General features: G+C 39.7%; 1 protein-coding gene across 5 annotated transcripts; it reads right to left on the bottom strand.

Annotated features, from left to right (window-relative positions):
* Window positions 1-1,044: 1,044 nt before the first annotated feature.
* slc24a2 (solute carrier family 24 member 2) lies at window positions 1,045-17,364 on the bottom strand. 5 transcript variants are annotated; one of them, XM_069530737.1, is made up of 12 exons: window positions 17,161-17,364; window positions 14,901-16,030; window positions 12,754-12,804; window positions 7,303-7,338; window positions 6,999-7,116; window positions 6,648-6,731; window positions 6,011-6,049; window positions 5,832-5,911; window positions 5,498-5,635; window positions 5,262-5,351; window positions 4,532-4,698; window positions 1,045-4,415 (listed from the first exon to the last, which is right to left on the bottom strand). In XM_069530737.1, the coding sequence occupies exons 2-12, from the start codon at window positions 15,816-15,818 to the stop codon at window positions 4,166-4,168; spliced, it is 1,971 nt and encodes a 656-aa protein (XP_069386838.1). In that variant the 5' UTR covers window positions 15,819-16,030; window positions 17,161-17,364; the 3' UTR covers window positions 1,045-4,165. The 5 variants fall into 5 exon arrangements, with proteins under 5 accessions (XP_069386838.1, XP_069386840.1, XP_069386839.1 ...); XM_069530739.1 differs by having other exon boundaries at window positions 7,005-7,116; XM_069530738.1 differs by lacking the exon at window positions 17,161-17,364 and adding an exon at window positions 16,597-16,737.
* Between the last annotated feature and the right edge of the window lie 1,444 nt (window positions 17,365-18,808).

Genomic DNA, 18,808 nt, shown 5'->3' with positions numbered 1-18,808 from the left:
CAGGTTTTTATTTATTATTCTTCTCCATATGTGAAATTTTCATATAAGAAAGTGACTGACACAAACACTTAAGTGATGGACAGGTTTGTAGGATATTGCCGTAGATATTCCCATTGTAGTGGTTAGGTTGTGAGAACTGCTTCTATCAGATGGATGCTAATGTTAATGCTACTGTAATTTTATAGAAGCCACATGGACACTTCACACAATTCAGAGGGTGCAACTGAGATTGTTCAGATTGTTGCAGAGTGGAGTGATCATCCAGTGATCACAGGGTTTCTGGTTTGATCCCAGACTCCGCCAGAGAGTCTGTCAAATTGTACTTCAGCGAAACAATCAATCTCTAACTGCTGCATTAGTGTGTAAGTGGGTGAATGAGGAAAAGCACTTTCGATGCAGTCCATTTACCATTCATTCACATATTTACTTATTCTGAAGAAAAACTCTACACAACTAAAAATACAAGATATTGGCCAACTATCTGAAGAACTTACTCCCATGACCTCCATCATTTCTGAGAACGTCTACAACCAGGTCACAAGACATCAACCTCTGACCAAGATCTAAAGTCATGCATACCAGGCGAGGTTAGTATGGACTCTTCTCATGCCCACTGGAAATGTAAACCCATTTGATGGCTGTAAACATCTCTAGCATGTTTGCTGGCAGACACTTACATGTACATTGAGTGAGTGTCATAAGATGGTAGTGAACATAAATGTGGAGACAAAGCAGACAGGTGAGTGCGTCCTTCATTCGTTGTCCCCAAGTGTCCTGTGAATCCCTGTTGCATCACGCTGATCATGGCAGAGAGCAACACATGCTGCTTTAAGAGGCTTGTGTCAAAGAACAGCAGATCGCATCCTGATAGATGACACTGCAGATTTGATCGCTGCCGAGGAAGCTTGAATGTGAAGTATATTTAAAATCGTGTATATATACAATCAAAGAATTGACAAATTATATCAATGATACAGTTTTCTTTTCTGTTCCTGTCAGTCACACTCATTCTGTTTCCCGACCATTAACTCAAAACATCAGTGGTGAAAATTTGAGTTTGGTTTATTTGATTATATAACACTTTATACACAGTTGAACGATATATGTTTAGTACAGCATAATACATGATTCAAGTAGAACATGAATATGATTCCATGTTTTCATATGGTGTATAGGAAATACAAAAGCATTTTACCATTTGTCAAGGTATCCAAACTGGCTGAGGATGAATTCTTATGGATATTTCCTAAAAGCATTCATTCATACATTCATTTCTCACATTCAGATGATGCATCAAAACAAGAATGATTTAGAAATGATACTGCATAGACAGGCTAAATAAGAAGATGGATAATTGTGCTTGGCTTTGAAGTCTACCATCTGACATCACTACATACTGGAGCTTATGTAGTTTTTGCATTACACTTTACAAATCTTTTATACATACATTTTATGATTGTGAAATTCAGGATAGTTTTATGGACAGACATTTATAAACATATTCATTTGGACAAAATATATTGCAATTTATTAAAACATAAACATTTAAAAGAATAGTTGGATTAGCATAATGACACAATATGATTGTATTTCCCTCTGTAGCATAACTGATGAAAGAGGCTTAGATCAAGATTATCTAAAAGGAAATATGTCCATGTTAAAAAAGAAAACACTAATTCAATGCAAATAAATACCTGAGTAAAGCTGAGGGTTTCCATTCTGTATGTTAACTGTTTCCATAAGGTTAGCATACATGATATCCTAGGAAAAGTTAGCTAACCTTTGCTAGCTGAACACCAGCTTTCGCATTCATCTATCTTCTATGATTTTTCGAGGTTGCACTGAAACAATTGAACATTTCCTAACTTTACAGTAAAAAAAGCACAGGAGGATGTTATGTGGCAAGTATACAAGAACTTCAGCATTTTTCCAAAAGTGAAAACAAATTGTTCCCCTCATTTTGTTCCATTTAGTTGACAAAGTAAGAATGTGACAGAAGCAAAAGCAATCATAAATTCACGTCTTTTAAAATAGTAGGCAAACCAAAGCTTGAACTTTTCAAACTTATGCTGTCAACTGATCATCAGCAGGTCACTTTTTTTAATTCACACTGTTTGAGATGATCAGGATGGTGAAATAAATGTTTCATGGCCTGTTGTAACTTGTAAGAGGACAGTCAGACAGTTCAGCTTTTGGTGCAACTGTAATGTTAATGTAGACATTTGGTTTGTTGACAAGTCCCTATTATCTCTTTTTCACATCACAAGTATGTTTCATTCCACCTCTTTTTACAGGCAGTGTGGCTCACTAAAGAAAATAGAATGGGAATCTATTTTAATCTGAAAATCAAATGACATAAGATTCTCGGTATCTGGGATAGATGCAATAACAGAAACACATTTTTTGACTTTTAGACGTCTTTATTCTTAGTTTGTTTAATATTTTTGCAGCCTCTTAAGAATTGTTGAGTCACACACTTTCAATTTTTGAAAAGTACTGCAACATTTGAATGGAAATACTGTTTACTCATTCATAATTTTCTACTACAGAAAAACCCTCCAGATGCATTTTGTTCAGTGTTATTATTAGTTTACCAAATCTAACAGAAAGGAATTAAAGGAAAACAAAGTTTGTGCCAAATTACTCAAGTGTCACAATCCCTTCAGCAGTGTTTCATTTTAGAATAATTATATGGGCCTACTTGACATTGATTATAACAATTTTAGTCTAAGATTTCCCACTGTATATCATAAAGCGAACACAAGAAAGTAATGTGAGACTGTAGCGGTGACAGCCACACATTAGGCCTTTTAGATTTGAAGTAAAAAGGCCTACAGCAGTGGAAAAATGTCCAAGACAAAAATATAGTTGTCATTTTCATTTATATAAATGGAAATGATAGCAATATTTTATTTGTGTATATATATATACATATGTAATTATATTCATATGTATATATATATATGTTTAATACAGTACATGGCATGAGTTTTAGATGAAAACATCACAAAAACCTGGTGATACCTGTTGATTTTGAACACTCCTTATATAAACACATACATTCAAAAAAAAGAAAGAAAGGAAAATACAACAGAGAACACTAATCTTTACTCCACCATTTGTTATCCTGACTGCATCCCATCACTTACTGGGTTGCAGATGTGGAGATGAATGCTTTTTTTCCACTAGGGGCATTTCCATGCACCGAAATTGTCTGATTTTGGTCCCGATAATGAAGTTATCTCTTATCTCTCGCCCTAAAGTGGTGCATGTAAAGGCAGACAGAAAAAAGACAGAGCTGAAAAAGTCACATTTATAAGCTTATGAATATGAAACCCCAAATGAGATAATTTGGATATTAGTATTGAACATTGAACACCTTAGCCAATTTAGTCCATGCTATCAGTGTACACTCTAATGTAACTACCTAGTATTTAATGTGTTGTATTATACATCTGGATGAATTGGAAATAAAGTAAAAATGTCTGCCACATATGCCCTGAAATGCAAAACACTCAAATCATCAATGCTGAATATTTCTCTTTTGATAACATTGCAAACCCATATACATATGTTGGAAGGGACACAGTTAAATATAAAGGTCTGTTAAGCAGCTTTCACATTTCCCCAGTTTGTCATATGGAATCTCTCCAAACCTCCACGAACAAACCAAAAAGTCTCTTGTAAGCCCCCAAAATCAGTTTATATGCTCACCATGGCTGCTAGCATGAGTGGGGAGGTACTTCTTACATTACCACACAGTCCTTTGGTTTAAAAACAAATAAAAGTAATATATATATATATATATATCTGATGCTCTTTGATTAAAATTTCCATCCTGGGTGTTGTTCAAATCACTCGTCTGTCCAGACATAGCTACTGAATGTAGTCACATGGTACAAGAGGCTCTCCTATTGGGTGGCAGAAGTCCATTAACAAAGGACTGGTTTCTCTGACACTCCTGGAAGGTTGTGATGCACCAGTTCTGAAACACTGGAAACAACCTGTGCGTGTTTGCTTCATGTGTGTGTTTGTGTGTGTGTATGTGTATCCAGTCTTCTACTGTGTGTATATGTGAGACTGACAGGAGTTTCAGTCCATAAATGTTGGTGCACATGAGAATATCTCTGTTTGATTTCAGCTTTTCTGAGACTCAGTGGCTCCCTCAGATGGTGATAGGACAGGTGATGACCTTGTCCTCCAGCATGACACTGACGATGAGGAACACGAAGTAGAGCAGGAACATGAGAAGGCCCAGGATCTTGCTCATTCTCCACTTGCAAGCCGCGATGGAGATGATGACGAAGAGGAGCATGAGGAAGAGGAGGACGATGGCGCAGAACAAGCCGTTGCTGCTCACCTCTACCGGCTTGAAGTCGTTGATGATGTTGTAGATGAGCCAGGGGAATGGCAGGCTGGAGGGAGGATGAAGCACAAACAGAAAAGAGTTATTTCAGGTGAGGGGGTGCTCTTGTTTATAAATGGATATTAAACTTAATACACAGTTCTTGAAGTTGATGTTTTCCTTTACCCCACAGTGATGTCAAAGATGTTGGAGCCCACAGAGCTAGACACGGCCATGTCCCCGAGGCCTTTTCTCGCCACAATTACACTGGTGATCAGGTCGGGGATTGAAGTGCCAGCTGCTAATATGGTCAGACCCATGATCTCCTCTGTGATCCAGAACGTTTCTCCAACCTGAGGGCAAGAATACATCGCTTCATGTTGCAGCTGAACAGTTTTGAAACTTCATGAAGCCAGAAAGCCACCATCGTGACTTTTGTAACCATGGCTATTAAGGTATTAACACCAACCATCTTTGCTACACCTGTAATGAGTGCTGTGATGTAGCCATTTGATTTGTTACTCTTTCAGTTTGCATTTTTTTCTACCAAAGAGTCATTATAATGTGGATTAGAAATGACCAAGAAAATATTTCCAGACACTTCCTCAGTGACCTTGCACACATAACCCCCTGCCTTAGTCCCGCGCTGTTAAAATAGAGCGTTACAGGTTGATCTGGCTGTGGCTCAAGGCAGATTAGTCGGGATTAGCTGTCGTGGTCACACATTCAACACCCTGACTGCTGCACTCTGATAAGCAGAGCAGCTTCAGAAGCAGAGTGATAAAGAAGAATGCACGATAGTTCATGTTAATTTGAAAAATAACGATAGAGATTAAAAGCACAGTTATTGTTGAAGTGCAGATTTCACAGATATCTGTGGAATTGTGTTGCATGTGTGTGTGTGTGTGTGTTGTACCTGGTGAGCCCACCACACCATCAGGTAGGAGAAGAACGCAATCCAAGAAATTGAGCCGATGAAAGTGACGGGGAAGAACTTCGCTGAGCTCTAAAAATAAATAAATAATTATCGTACACACGTAAAGCAGTACCTTATTTCACAGTGTGTTTAAATAACAATACATAGCTCTACGTGTGTTTGTCATAGGTTTGTGTGCATTTGTGTTTGTGTGTGGGGTGGGGGGGGGGTGTCACCTCTCTCCTGACATCGGGCAGCGTGAGCCACAGTGGAAATACAATGGGCAGGATACAAACGTAAGTGAGTCTTTTCCTGTTAGTATCAGGCCAGGCCAGACTCAGGGGCTGGTCTTCATCTTCCTCTTCCTCACCACCCTGAAGAAGAGTTCTTGAATTATACCGTACATATCCAGACATGCTCATTTGAATTGACATTAATGCTATGGCTGTGAACAATGACTTCAGGGGTCATATTTAGTTGTGTTTTTTTATGTAGCTGCTTTAAAAAATAAATGATTTAAAATGGTGGTAAACATGAATTTGGAAAAACGCAGACAGACAAACACCATACCTCCTCCCCTCCTGCAACACCGTTCATTGGTGGCGTCACTTCCACTGCGACGTTTGAACTGTTGGGGATGTTTTTATCAGCTTGGGGAAAGGGAAAGAAGACAGGGTCACTCTCAAGAGAACAGTGTCAAGCTGACATAAAAATGGTCATCTGATGAAATTGATAGAAAAGCTCATTACAATTTGCACTTCTTGAAGCTTGCGCCTGGGGGAGGACTCCTATGTTGAGAAACACAATGTTTTTGTTATAATACCAACCCATCCTCACATGTGTAACATCATATTGAAGCCCTTTTATGCCATATGAAAACTCATTCGCTGCCATATTGACAAATGTCTGGTAAGCCTCAGATCATTGGGTTTGATAAATCAAACAAATAAGTGAACAAACAATAAATATAAAATAAAAATAACTACCATCTGAGTTCACAGAAACTCCCTGCTTTAGTGGTCACTCACTTTTGATTGTAAAATAACACCTGATTTCATGACCTATCAAAAATCTATATTTATATAATAATGTTCAAATAAAAAGTTCAAATTTCAGCCAGCATCTATGACATCTGGGAAATAAACATTTTAAATTGAGTAAAGCAACAAATAAATAAATACTTAAGAGTATCTTCAGCTGTGTCTCACAGTTTTATGATTTAATGACTTCCTGCAAACTACCCAATGTCCACCCCTCAATCACATAGTCATTCCAATAGCCACAGTTCTTAAAGCTCTTAATGATTTGATGATTGATTTATCACTTGATTTATCAGTTGATTATTTCATGAGACAAATGGGCTGACAAGTCATCACTGATACCCACCTACACCGTTGGCATTGACAGCGTCGTCTTTACACTTCTGCTTCGCCATTTTGTGAAGAATCGACGCCTTCTCTTTGAAATGTCCTGAAAAGGAGGAAATGGCACATTTCGTAGTCCAGTCTACCTGACAGACATATATTTAAATATTCATGTGGAAAGTGACCCAACCATTAACCCCAAATTAAGCTTTAGCTACGAAGATAGATGTGAAATTTGTCATGTTGTCTTATTCTAAATGTATGGATTTAATGATTACAAAATGTACACAGTGTGACAGAGTATCACATCTTGTATTAGTGATCTTTATGTAGGTATTTGGGTGTATTTGTTGTGCGTTGAGTTTTTTCTTACCCATACCTTCATCACTGAGCGGATCGAGGGTGTGTATCATGAGCTGGAAGATACTGTTTCTCATCAGAGAGTTGTGTAGAGAAGCACAGCTCCCCTCTCTCTGCAGCCGAGGCTTTGCCTATTGGAGCACAAACACCGAAACAAATATGAATTATGTACTTATTCCATATCTTGTCATCAAGTACATTTAGTTTATTCATTTATGAAACTCACGATACTTCTCCACTCAATCACAACTCTCTATCTAAACTGGTGCAGTTTCATACAGAAGTATATTTTAAATATAATGACAAGACAAACTCACCATCAGCTTGTTCTCATCATCTGCAGGTGCACTCACCTAAAGGGGAAAACAGAAAAAAAAACACAAGATGTTGTATATACAGTATAAGTTATCTTAAACAGTAATATACAAACACAAGGTGTGGACACAGTGATGCAAACACATGAGCTATATACAATCCAATCTTTTTGAATTGCAATAAATGCCCCTTTCTGTCTCCAGTTTTTTCACTTTGTGTTGCTGTTGATTGCGCCACTACAATGTCAGGGTGTGACGAGGGTAAGTGAAATAATCAGTGGATACAGATACAAAAAAGTTCCAGATGGATCACAACAAAACTGAAATTAAAATTTAAAAACATTTGAGGTAAACTCACATGAGCACTTAAAGCAATGATCCAGAGTTTGATTGATTGTTTCCAATGATCAATAATCAAGGAAACATTTGGGTTATCCACTCACTCAGAAATATGGTCAATCTTAAGGAAACTTCAAACCAGGAGGAACAGAGACTGAATAAGGGTCTGATTCTGAGTTTGATATAGTGTACAGCACTGGCATATTTTCATGTTTTCATTTTGTGTGTAATTTCAATAATATGTTTTTTTCTACTCGATAAGTATGCTGACAGCACAGAGAGGTGGGTCGGAACAGGCTCAAGTGCCACAATATGATAAAAAAAATGCGGACAACACCTTCAAGAACTGATTTAAAATGTCCAAAATTCTCTTTTACCAAGAATATACTAATTTACATTTATCACACGTGCACTGTTCATGCCTCTGAACATCATTGTCTCCTCCTTCTTTACTCCAGAGCCAGCCTACACACACACACACTCTTGTACTTCTATGTCAGTGAGGATACTATAGCCCCTTACCCAAACCTAAAACCAATTCTAACCCTAACTTTAAAACCAAGTCCAAACACGCCCTTGAAAAAAGTGAGAATCTGCAAAATGTCCTCACTTTCCAAAATGTCCACACAGACACAGACACACACACACACACACACACACACACACAGTGTCAAATAGAGATTGAGATGTGTGTGTAAAAATAAAACACAGATGTGGTGATGTCAGCAGTGGGTGAGGATTAGGAATCAGGGATGAGGAGAGGTTCAAGAGAACAGGTAGGATGTGACGTTTTGTGTGTAGATGTTGTGTTTGGGTAAATTTACAAACAAAAAGATTAAAATCATTCAAATTATTTGATTGTCGAGGTTTGCTCAAAACTTCAAAGTTACATTAATGGGGCTTTTTATGTAAATGTTTCAAACTATATATAATTTAGTAGTGCTGATACAATAGTCCACTCAAACCACACAAACTATCACTGAGAGGGAAAACTCTTACATTTATGTTTCGAAAGTGTGTAGAAAAGTTTTCTCCAAAAAAAAGGAAATGTAGCCAAGCATCAAAAATCACAACACAAGTTTCAAACCTCATGTTAACCCCAAGATGATTGACAGGTATTTGAATAAACAAACCCAAGGTATTTGTTAAATTTAGTGTAAGGATATGTCAAACAGCATAACAAGACAGCCCTGCAGTAATGTTCTTGTACCAGATATTAACAATTTTATAACAGATTTTAATTTAATACTGGTCAGTGTCCACTTCCATTCAGTCACTTTTGATTAAATCAATAATCAGACTTTTTAATATTCAACGGTTCAGGAGGATGTTTTCATGGTTTTGTAATTCTCAGTGCAAGTAAGGAAATGAAAGGAATTACATTCTAGAGCAAATAACAAATGAACAGAACAGTCATTATTTGTGTTTGCCATCTGTCCACGTTCCTCCTGACTAGTCTGGTTTATATGGACATAAACTCACTCACTATCTCACTCAGCACCACACCAGTGCACTTATTTCATTTTCATTGAGCCGAACCCTGTATGCATTTTCTGAGACTTGAAAAAGACAGAGAAGTGTAAAAAAGCTATTTACGTGAAATGTCAGATCATTGAGTAAAGAGCAGTAGTCACTCTTTTGCCAGAGGTCAGATTTGCTTGCGTGCCTCTTCCTTAATGAGTTATCTTGCACAAACAATTACATCACAGCTGAGGTAACTATTCCTTCTCTACATCCCTAGTTCATATTACCAAGCCCCAACCTCCTACAAAGACACTTGAAAGCCAAACACAGAAGCACAAACCCCTCTGTGCTGTAGATGGGTAACCAGCAGCTGAGAGGTGGAGGGCTTTGTTGTTGACACATTTCCATGATGGAGGCTTCAGTGTTGCAGGAGATAATCACTTTAGCCTGCTGCTGATAAGACAGCTGCTGCTGTTATGGCAGCTGAAGACTGGGACTAAAGCCTGGGTCGTCTTTTTGTTTTCAAAGGGCCGTCACTTGTTACGTTTCTTTCCAGTCCAGACATGTTTGAGTGGGTTTTTGCAGCAGATGCTTGAAGACCCCCGTGCTGCAGATTTCTGAGGGGGATGTCGTGATTTAAGTTGAGAGATTCAATCAAATGAGGATATAACAGGAGAATTTAGTGTGGAAAATGTTTGACTACCAAACAAAGAGGATTTCCATTCTCTGTTTTATATAAAATATGTGAGATTTTCTAGAAAGAAAAACATGTTGATGAGAAGGAAACAGAGGCAGTGGACTCTGTGTCTATTTAGTCGATGTGATTATTGAGCTTCCTGGCCTCAGGTGTCATAACCGAGGGCAGCTTGGCATTAGCTCATGTTGTCTTAACACTCACATGGCTCCTGACAAAAGGAAGAAGTTGCTGGGACTTAAACCTGAAATTGATGATCATCCCATTATTTACTGCAGCTCTCAGTTCGTCTGCTCTTCTCAGGGTTATGGCCTGAACCACCGATAACTATCACCAAATATCAAGTATAACATGTTCTCATGAACAACTGCTGAAGGTACCATGACCTGGTGATTGGTCACGGATATTATTTGCTTGTCATGTCACCAGGTTCCAGCAACAGAATCAAAAGACATAGAACTACCTAGTAACTGCTGAAGCAGCAGAAACATAAAGACAACTGTTACAGAACTTGATAATCTGCAGTTTAACTTGTTTAGAACATCAGGTAGTTTACAGCACTCTTTATTTAGGAAGGAATAGTAAAATAGAGGGTAGATTGGATTATCTTCATTATAGACAGAAAATCCAAACATGTATATGTGTGTATACAAACTGCATCTGTCATAAAGCCACATCCCGTCATTCATATCCTTTCTATGTTTGATGCCTTTTTTTAATGTTTTTTTAGAGAATAAATAAGTTCAGCTCCACAATTTTGGTAAATAATATTGCCCAAATTATTTTTCAATGGTTGAAACTGTAAGAATTGCATTTTTATTGAATAAAAGAATAAACATAGGTAATTTCCATGTTTAACTGCTGCAAATTATGAAGCTAAATATTTACATTTAGTTTTTTAAAGTAGTTTTTTACATTTAAAACGTTCTCTTTGGAGTAAATGTGGATTAAATGCATGCAAATAAAAAACAATAAAGCATCAAAATCTGTTTTAGCAAGTAAAATGATTTTTAACTTTATTAATACAAAGTTTGAAGGTGATCAGAAGAAGAAAGAGGAAAGTATTTGTCACTGCTCTGCGTCAGTTTTCTCTGCCCTCGGTTGAGTCGAGAAGGTAAAGAAACAGGATAAAAGCCACTGCTGATGTAAAGTGCTGACCTGGAGGCAGCAGCTTTACATTCCATGTTCCCTTTATCACAGTTATCATCATCACCGCTGTCAACACAGAAGCAACAATCACCTGCACAAAATTCGAACACATGCAAGTTTCCTCTCTCTCCCTCTCTCCAGCGTCCACCTGACTGTTCAGCTGTGGGACTTAGCAAGGATTAATCGGCAGAGATCACCGCTTTTAGACTGTTTTTTTTCCAGCCTGCGTGTGAAGTCCTGCAGCAATTTTCACAGGTCACTGCTCTGTCCAACAAACACTATCACACTCATCTGTCATCGGATATTGTCACCAAAACTATTTCTCATCGTAACTCAAATTTCCTCAACAAGTTCCACTGCACTTAATACGGAATAATCAATAATTAGAGATACTGTAGTTGATCAAGTGGGAAAGAAACCGTTTGCTTCCTTGCACAGATTGCTGTTAAAAAAATGCATCAAGTGTACGGCTGAACTCATGAATATCAAACAACTATAACTACCAACCACTTAAACCAGATCATTCCTCCTTTTCTCTGCATTCACTCATTTCCAGACTGCCACAGTGCAACATTTCATGCATTGTCATCCATGCAGGGTAGAAATTGATGATTGTAACAAGAATATGAACATTTTGTTTGCAGCGGAGAATAGCCTCTGTGTTCTGGACTCTGTGTTTGCTTTCGTCACTGCAGGTAAGCAGTTGTTAAGGGGATCAGAGAGGATTGGCATCTTTAGTGCCATCAGCAAGCAAACCAGCAGATCTTCTCTCTCCCCTCTCCTACAGAGACACTGTATATGCAACACACTGTTTTGCACATAAATCTGCAAAACCTCCTGAAACATCCCTCAATTATGCACAAAAGCCACATAACGAGCACAACTACAGGCTGAACAAAGGAGCATCCGACCATTTCTTCCCTGTGATCTGCTGATTCCTGCTCCCCCAAGGAGCATCTGACTATAATTAGCGACTCTAATGGGATTAGAGGGCATTAACCTGAGGGATTATTGAGGAGCTACCAACACATGAGGGCAAGGGGGTTGGACATCAAGTGCCGGACGACAAAAATGGAAAAGCTGCCCTTGTGTTGAAGTGAGGCAGCCATGGAGTTCAGCTGATTCCCAAACAGGCACAAACAGCAAACAGAGCTCCTGATACTGATAGAGGGTTGATCAGCACATAACTGTATCATGGCTCACAGGGTTAATAGGAAAAGTGACAATTTAAAAAATTCAGATGATGCACTTGAGGTCTGGAAAAATAAAACTTGTTATTATCAATAAATCATCATAAATGATTGGATTGCGATGATAATGGAAGAAAGTGGGAAGGACTAAATGATCTAACAATCTACAATTAGGGGAAAATGGAAAAGGGGATTTACATATCATTGTTATACATAAGTGACTGTGATGCAGAAGCATAAAAACTAATAACTCTAAAGCTCTAAATAAAAGCAAGTCATGTTTTCTTTCTCTTGTTTAAAGTGATCAGTTAAAGGGAGGAACGACAATGCAGATATGCAGGTTCATCTGAAAACAGGACTTCTACTGGTCTGAATCACTACCTTAAAAATAATTTCATCCTTCTGTTATGTGCTTTCATCCCCTATTGTATAATAAAAGTTTATTCTGTCTTATTTTGTAGCCTTGTAATTATCTAAATGTTAATATTAATGTGGAAAATAAAAGGTAGCACTGCACTGCATACGCCCCCCCCCCCCTGACGAACTGGTGATGGGTGACGCTCATCTAAACTACAGGCAAACTGCTCTAAAATCAGCCTACTGTACAGTTTTTGTCACCTGAGAGCCGTACGAGATTACAACATCAGAGAGCAACAGATCTGACTCCAACTGCATACACAAGACAGGACATACAACAGACGGAGAGACAAAATGTGAGTTGAACCATGTGAATCACATCATCAGTCCCCAGCCCCGTTTCTAAATCCAGCCTCGAGCTAATCTCAAAATTATAGCTTCCCGTCATCTTCTGCCTGCAGACACGAAGTGATTGGTTTCGTGATTGTGAGGTGATTAGTATTTTGTAAGTGTGTTCTCATCAGGTCCTCTGAGTGTGAGTCATGCTCTGCAGGAGCTAAAGAGAAAGAACAAACAGCAAATTATGGATGTTTTGGATTATTAAAATTCAAAATAGTTCAATATGTCTGTTTCCTGGGCACAGAGGCTCATTTGATCTGTGTGTATTGATCTGACATAGAGGACACAACACTCAGAGCTGCAGCCTTCCTCCACAGTCAGAGGACCCTGCCCACTTTACCCAATGTCATCACAAAGACGAGGGCAGCAAAAGGAGGAAGCAGACGGTGACGAGACACCAACAGATGCTACGTGGGTTTTTTTTCTATTAAAACAAATGTTATTTGCTTCTATCTTTGCTTTTAGTTTCCATTGGATAGAATCCATCTCAACTCTCTCTGCAATAAACAATGTGTAGGTTTCAAGATTATCAACTTCACGTCAGGATTCACTTTGACCAGAAAACAATAACTGTAGCAATGTAAGACTATTAAAAAAATTAAGAAAAAAAGTCTGTCGGCAAAAGTTGTAAAACACTTGACATCAAATTAAAATAAATTATTAGCTATTCTACAGAGTTTTTTAACTGTATTTTTTGTATCTGTATTTTTTCCTCTCAGAGAGCAGATACAGCTCGTTGTAAAATGTTTGGTATTAAGTGTGACCATATAGAATCACAAGCATCATGCTAATTTAGACACTTTTCAAAGTAATCAACACATCAAATGTATTCTTATGAAAAATATCTCTGCATATTATTCCTGCTGAAGAGGTCATTTCAGTGACCTGCTGCGTTACATCAGTCCTATTCTGAGAGACTTTGCTCAAGATGACTGAAGATCAGGTCTGCTCCTGGACTTAGTCAGCATGAAGACACTGAAGTCTGGCTCTGCATGAGCTGCACAGGTGGCAGGTTAAGACAAATCTTTATAACCTTGCCGAGGAGAACTCAGGAGGGTTTGGCTTCCTGACAGGGGTCTGTCTGTTCAGCAGCTTCTGCTTTAACACCCTCCCTGCCCCAGTGGAACACTCCCTCACATTCACAGAAAAGGAGCACTGCTTTCTCAGGATCATTAGCCAGGACGGGTTTTCCCTCTGATCTTACTCATTGACTTTCCTCAAATCAGTTATCAGGAGATTATCAGACTTCAGCCAAGAGACACTGACAAAAAACAACATGTTTCCTTTCAAGAAACATTATTGTCTCATTCACATCAGAACAGTTATGGTTTATGGATGAGTAAAAAAGCAAAAGAACGGGATCTTTTATATTTTGACCTTAGTGGGATGTTTTCACCTTTTGCTCATGGATATACTACAACTGCATTTATAGACTTTAAAACTTTGTTAGTCAGTGACTAGTGGTTTAAATGTACAGATGGATGACAAGATGAAGGTTTCTGCTGCTGGCAAGATGGATGAAAGATGGAAACACTGGGGTAGATACATCAAAAGATGGATGGATTAAGGAAGAATGGATGGATGTCAGATGATGGATGGATAGATTAATGGATGGATGGATGGATGATGAATGGATGATGGATGAATAGATGATGGATGGATGATGAATGGATGATGGATGAATGGATAAATGGATGATGGATGATGGATGGATGATGAATGGATGATGAATTGATGATGGATGAATGGATGATGAATGGATGATGGATAAATGGATGATGGATGGATGATGAATGGATGATGAATTGATGATGGATGAATGGATGATGAATGGATGATGAATGGATGATGGATAAATGGATGATGGATGGATGATGGATGGATGATGGATGGATGATGAATAGATGCTGAATGGATGATGAATGGATGCTGAATGGATGATGGATGGATGATGAATGGATGATGGATGATGGATGGGTGAATGAATGGATGGAAAGGATGAGGCTCACCTTGGGTGCACTCTCCAGTTCGTCCACCTGGTTGCTGCCCAGCAGGCCCTTGATGAACAGTTCTACTTTGCCATTGAACTTCATGAACGTCACATAGCAGGAGTAGCACATCAGCAGGCTTATACTTTCCCCCAACACAATTTGATTATCCAGAAAGAAATAGATGAGCATGAGCAGGCCAATGATATAGAAGGAGACGTCTCTGAACAGAGGCCACCAGGTGAGGTTCAACACTTCTTTGGAGAACAGGGCGCACATCCCGATCACAAACAGGATGTTGAATACAGCGGAGCCCACGATGGTGCCGATACCTACATTACTGTGGGAGACAAAGACTCCAATGACAGAGGTGAAGAGCTCTGGGGCTGAGCCGCCTGCAGCCATGAAGGTGGCTCCTGCGACATCATCAGAGATCTCCAGCTTCTCTGTGATGACAGTGAGCGCAGGTACAAAAAACTCATCGCAGACGATGGCTAAGGCTATGAACATGTAGAGCATACCAAGCATATGAAGCACAACATAGCCCTGACGTCTATCCTCCACTGTGAAGTAGTCCGTTGGGTAGTCCCCGTGATTCATCTCTATCTCAGATGATCGCATGGCCACAGGTGTGTCCTCTGGCGCTGCTGAGAGGTTGTGGTACTGCAGAAGAGTTCTGTGGGGCACTGCTGCCTCTGCTGAGCCCTCGGCGTCTGGTCCCGGCTCTGTGGCCACCAGCGTGGCCAGCGACAAGGCACTCCATGAACACACTGTGCAGACCACCACCAGGCTGATGATGAAGCCAAAGATCCGTCCAGGCCGCAGCTTTCTCTTGACGCTCTGGTAGTGGTGCCTGGTGCAGCTGCTGCGAGGGCCCAGAAGAGGAGAGCTGGAGGAAGCCATCCTCTCTTGACTTCTTATGGGTAGCGTGAAATCCATGGCGTTTGGCGCAAATCGTCAGGCAGAGTGGAAGTGTCTGGAGTCGCCCCCAAAGCTGGGTTGGTGGTGCTGGTGGCTAAGAGGGTGGGGGTTTAACAGGCCACGGCGGTTCACCGGTTTGTTTGCATGCTGCTCCCCGGTCTAAACGCAATGGAAGCGCCGCACTCTGATTCCTGGATCTAGCCCATTCAAAGGCTTCCTCATATTACTCACTGGATGACAGAGAAAAACAGTAACACAAGTGTTAATGCAGGTGAGCAGAGGAAAAAATCACTCTGAATTCAATCAGAACATAAAGATAAGCTACATGAACATAAAGCTTCTTCGTGAGTATATGAGGGTTTCTTGTTCTACACTCCTCATTTCCACCCACTTACAGGCCTATACGTGTCTTGTGAGCAGTAGTGACAAGAAATAAAGTACATTTACTCAAGTACTTTGTATTAGTACACATCTGAGACAGTTAAGTTAAATATATATATTACTTTTCTGCTGCCATTCTAAGTATATTTGGCCAAAAGAAGAGAGAATTGTTATAATGTAGTTCTGCTACTTTTACTCCATTAAAGGTCCTGAATAATACGAATAAATCAAATATAGCCTCAGAAAAACTGAAATCAGCAATTTAATAATTCACTTTTCTTCTGTTGTTAACAGATGTTAATGAGCTCACGTGAACTGTAATGTCTAAATCTAGGTCTGCGCCAGACAAATGTTTAAAAAGCTGACTAAGTTCAAGGCTCAGGTAAAAAAATAACTGCGGGTATAATATTCTTACACTTCTTATTCTTTTTGTAGGTAGAATTAAAGTATGCACTAAAGACAAAATAGTAGTTGATTGTAGCAGCAGTAAGAGCAGCCGTTCTGTTAAAGTGCCATGGCCTTCTTGACATTGTGCTGAGAAGCTGCAGTCAGAGCTCCCCCTCAAGTGAAGCTTGGACATTAGTGAAATCTCATTAGGAAGCTATTTAATCCCTGAGAAGATATACTTAGATTAGCCCCGCACACTGATGCCACTGCACAAAGTCAAAAAGCTGACACCAACGAAATAAACCCAACGAGTAAATCACAAGTTGATTTTCGCATCGGTCATGAAGCAGCTGCACAAAACTCCTGAATGTTTAAACCTTAGTCTCACAAATCCTGAAGCATGAGGAGTCCTGATCTGCCGTCAAACATCAATGTCAGTCATTATATAAAAATGTTTTACCATTTGAAATCCTGCTGGGCCACAACAGCATCTCTTCAACAACACCATGCACTTATAACAACCTTAAAGCACAGTCAAACTACAGCAGCACACACACAGATCACACGAGCATCATTTGTTTTGTTCTCGTACCACTCTTGGATGTTTCCCGTTCAGGCAGGACGGACTCCAGCAGGTGTTCAGGTCCAGATTCTACTGAGGGAAATATTCCGCTAGAACTGAATCCCGGAGGAGAAAGGTCCTGAGGGCTCAGTGTCTAGTGTGAAGGTCTGAGCAGTAAATCCTCTGTGAGATTTTCCTCAGCAGAGGTGGAGCTCCAGTGCATCAGATCAGCAGCTGAGGACCAAGAAGCCCTCCCTCCCTCTCTCTTTCTCTCTATATATGTTCCTCCCTCCCTTTACCTCTCTCCTCCCTCCCTCCCTCTCTCTATCTTCTTGTCACTGTCCAAAAAAAGAGGATCGCTGCTGTCTATCAGCCACCTCCTCCTCACCCTTCCCACCTTTCCTCTAGTGTCATGTATTGTTTCATCCGGACCACACATCCAAGAAAATGGCTTTTACACAACAAGCTTACACAGCTTGATGGGGCTGAAGCCTTTTGAGCCATCAGATCATAGTGCCGAGCATAAAGCTTCTGAAAACTATCCTAACAGCTGCGTGTTGGGATGCACCGCAGTGAAATTCACCACGTGGAACTTCTAAATGAAGGTGTCATAATTGGAAGAGGGAAGGGACATTTTGAACGTTTGCATGACACTTTCAAAATGTTCCTCTCACACATCTTCACTCTATCACATTATTTAGATCACATTTATTGACATATTGATGACAAAAGTTGTTCCTCTTTTTTTCCAATTCTTGTTTTTGATTTTAGTCTCAAACAGCCAGTTGTTGAACATGACGTCACCACGTCTCCTGCCTCTCATTCCCCACGTCTGTGATTGGTTTTGAGCAACTGTGATTTACAGAATCACAGTAAAGTGAATGTACTGTGAGGAAGCCCCCATTCCTCATTGTGTGGACAATGTCCTTTTAATTCACCACCTTGTCTGTTTTATTTCTTGTTGTTTACCAATTGGTAACATTGTTAAGAAAAGTGTGATACAAATATTGTTATTAAATTATTGAATGAACAATAATCTGCAAATATGTACAGACATCTTTTCCAAGGGGACTTTGACTGTGGTGGTGTGTCACTGACTCTTCAAGGCAGTTCAGGCTTTACACTTAAGAAGTGTACACCTAAATAGCAGCCTGAAGGTGAGTTCAAATGATGACCTGTGTCAAATGACCTATTCTGTTACGTATAGCCTGTCTCTTGGCTCCACCTCCACCTCAGGAGCAGGAGCAGGAGCTGTCTTCTGGGAGAAGGGAGAAATTTTACAAAGGAGAGACCAAGAGAGGCTGTGGGCAGGGAGAGAGAGGAGGGAGTGTGGAGGGGGAGTCTAGTGTTTTTATAAGTAATTGTTTGAGTTATTAGTGAGTATTGTTTTTGAAAATGAATAATGTCTCAATATGAGACACATCTTTTGCAAAGGTGTATATTTTGGCAGTCTGGGACATCTTCCCTGCTGGGAACAAATCCAACCAGACCTGCCGATTGTTTCTGATCTCCTACTGTTCTTATCCCATTAAACCGGAGCATACTTAATGGAATGGGCTCCTAACTTTCTCCTGCTCGCAAAATCTTGCTCTTAATGGCTTAGAGTCAGTCTGTTTCTTAACCCAGCCATGACCACATCAAGGGTGGAATGGCTTCAACAAGCATTGTGTTTTTCTGC

This window comes from Paralichthys olivaceus, chromosome 8, assembly GCF_024713975.1.
Source record: "Paralichthys olivaceus isolate ysfri-2021 chromosome 8, ASM2471397v2, whole genome shotgun sequence".
Taxonomy (NCBI): domain Eukaryota; kingdom Metazoa; phylum Chordata; class Actinopteri; order Pleuronectiformes; family Paralichthyidae; genus Paralichthys; species Paralichthys olivaceus.
This window is presented reverse-complemented; position numbering and strand designations above follow the sequence as displayed.